Below are 2,314 nucleotides of genomic sequence, written 5' to 3' on the forward strand. Positions count from 1 at the left end.
AAAATTTGAGTATCAAATTAAATTTTTTAAAAAATTCACTGCTATATTTCACAATAATTTATGAGAGAATAAACTGATAACAGTGAAAACGCCATAACCTTTAATTTTTGTTAATGAAGGTTGGCCCAATCGAGATAGTTACTGAAACAAAATAAGACAAACCCACTATTCCCTACCATCACACTCAAGCTGGCAGTGAATGCACAATCACAAATGATACGTAGCTCTTATCTAGTATGTCCACGTGGCTTTCCTACATACTCTTTTGAAGGTGGATGCTTTTCTGTTCATGCCATGGCACAGGTGTGGATAGAAAGATGGTCCCAAGTCCCAACATTGTAGAGGTCACCGGATACCGCATATAGCAGGTTTCCCATTGCTTTGAAAGATCAATATAAGTGGGTCACAAGCACCATAATGGAACATACATTTCACATCTACCAAAACTCATCACATCCTGATAGTGTCATCACTTCTTCCTAGCTACCTCAACATTTATAGTTCTCCAACCTTTCTTCATCCATTTTGATCTTGAAAATTGACCACCATGCCTAATCTTATTGTGATCGACCGCATAGCGATCGGAACTGTAGCGGCCGACTTTCATCCTAATGCATTCAAGGCTGCGTTGGCTGAGTTCATCAGTACTTTAATTTTTGTGTTTGCTGGACAAGGGTCTACGATGGCGTACAACAAACTTACATCAAATGCACCAACATCCCCGGCTGGGCTGATTGCCGTGGCACTAGCACACGCATTCGGCTTATTTGTGGCAGTTGCTACCAGTGCCAACATCTCCGGAGGCCATTGCAACCCTGCTGTTACTTTTGGTGCTTTCCTTGGTGGCAACATTACTCTCCTCCGTGGGATTCTATATTGGATTGCACAACTCCTTGGTTCAACCGTGGCTTGCTTGCTTCTTAAGTTTACCACTCATTACATGGTGAGTAGCTACATCATAAACTAAGAAAACTAAAAGTAGAAAAGCGCTTTATTTGAGATGTTTTTGCCAATTTGATTTGTATCTCCAAACTTGACATTATATATTTTGCTAATTATCATGATGGGAAACAAAAATTTGTGCAGACAGTCTCAGTATTCACTCTGTCATCTGGGGTGAGTGTATGGAACGCATTTGTGTTTGAGATTGTAATGACTTTTGCCCTAGTTTACACCGTATATGCAACAGCCATCGATGCAAAGAAAGGTGATGTGGGAGTCATTGCACCTCTAGCCATTGGCTTTGTACTGGGAGCTAACATTTTGGCTGGTGGAGCTTTTGAAGGAGCAGCCTTGAACCCCGCGGTACCTTTCGGACCGGCTTTGGTGAGCTGGAACTGGCACCACCACTGGGTTTACTGGGCTGGACCTTTGATCGGAGGCGGGCTTGCCGGGGTTGTTTACGAGCTAATCTTCATCAGCCACACTCACGAGCCACTGTCCGTTGTAGAATATTAGAGAGAAATCCATGGATCCACCAGTCTCTGCTATTTATTATCGATATTTAATTAGTTAATCAAAATCCGAGGTTTTTTTTTTTTAAATTAAGTTCTGTTTAATTTGTTTAAGACTACGTTGAATTTTTCCTTGTTATTATTGTTGTGAGAACTTCAACTTGTCTTGTAAGGTGGTCGTTTTGGTTGTTGGGCAAGCATGTAGGAGGTATTGTTGTGTTAATTATCTCCTCACTATTATTGTATGGTTAATTTATTTTTAAGGTCATGTGTTTTCATGGTCTCATGTTTTAGGTTTAACTACCTTGGTTTTGTCGTTTTGTGTTGCTTTAGGTAGAGAAAATGTCTAATCAAGCCTGGGTAGAATGGTAGTTGATAGCAAATTGTGGTCAATAATTGTGTTGAATTGCAAGAATCCAGCAATATTTGCAGGCTAGGGCCGCCCCTAAATACGATCCTGCCTTTTCTTCGTTAATTTGTTATCAATATCATTATGAATTTTATTAAACAAAAGTAGACGCCTAAGAATACATGCTTCTTGATTAACTAAAAAAACCCTATAAAATAGATTCTAAAAACACCCATGGTAGCTCAAGTTAGGGATGAGCAAAAAAATCAAAAAACTGATTAAACTGAGAAAACCAGAAAAAAATAACAAAAAAACCGAACCGTGAAAAAAAATCAATTAGAATTTTTAAAAAACTGACCGATTTGATTCAGTTTCGGTTTGATAAGCCTGAAACAAAAAAAACTAAACCGAATCGAACCAGTTCAGTTTTTTAAAAAAAATACTATAAAAGCCCTTTCTAAATTTTTAACCCTAGCATTCCCCCTCCGTCCGCATCTAGCAGCCGCCCCCC

The 2,314-nt window shown here is 39.2% G+C and overlaps 1 protein-coding gene across 1 annotated transcript; it reads left to right on the plus strand.

Moving 5' to 3' along the window:
• The first annotated feature begins 410 nt into the window (after positions 1-410).
• On the plus strand, positions 411-1,754 carry LOC133680610 (aquaporin TIP1-1-like). The gene is made up of 2 exons (XM_062103639.1): positions 411-943; positions 1,087-1,754. Exons 1-2 carry the CDS (start codon positions 548-550, stop codon positions 1,456-1,458), a joined length of 768 nt encoding a protein of 255 aa, XP_061959623.1. The 5' UTR covers positions 411-547; the 3' UTR covers positions 1,459-1,754.
• Positions 1,755-2,314: the final 560 nt, after the last annotated feature.

Source organism: Populus nigra, chromosome 19 (assembly GCF_951802175.1).
Source record: "Populus nigra chromosome 19, ddPopNigr1.1, whole genome shotgun sequence".
NCBI lineage: Eukaryota > Viridiplantae > Streptophyta > Magnoliopsida > Malpighiales > Salicaceae > Populus > Populus nigra.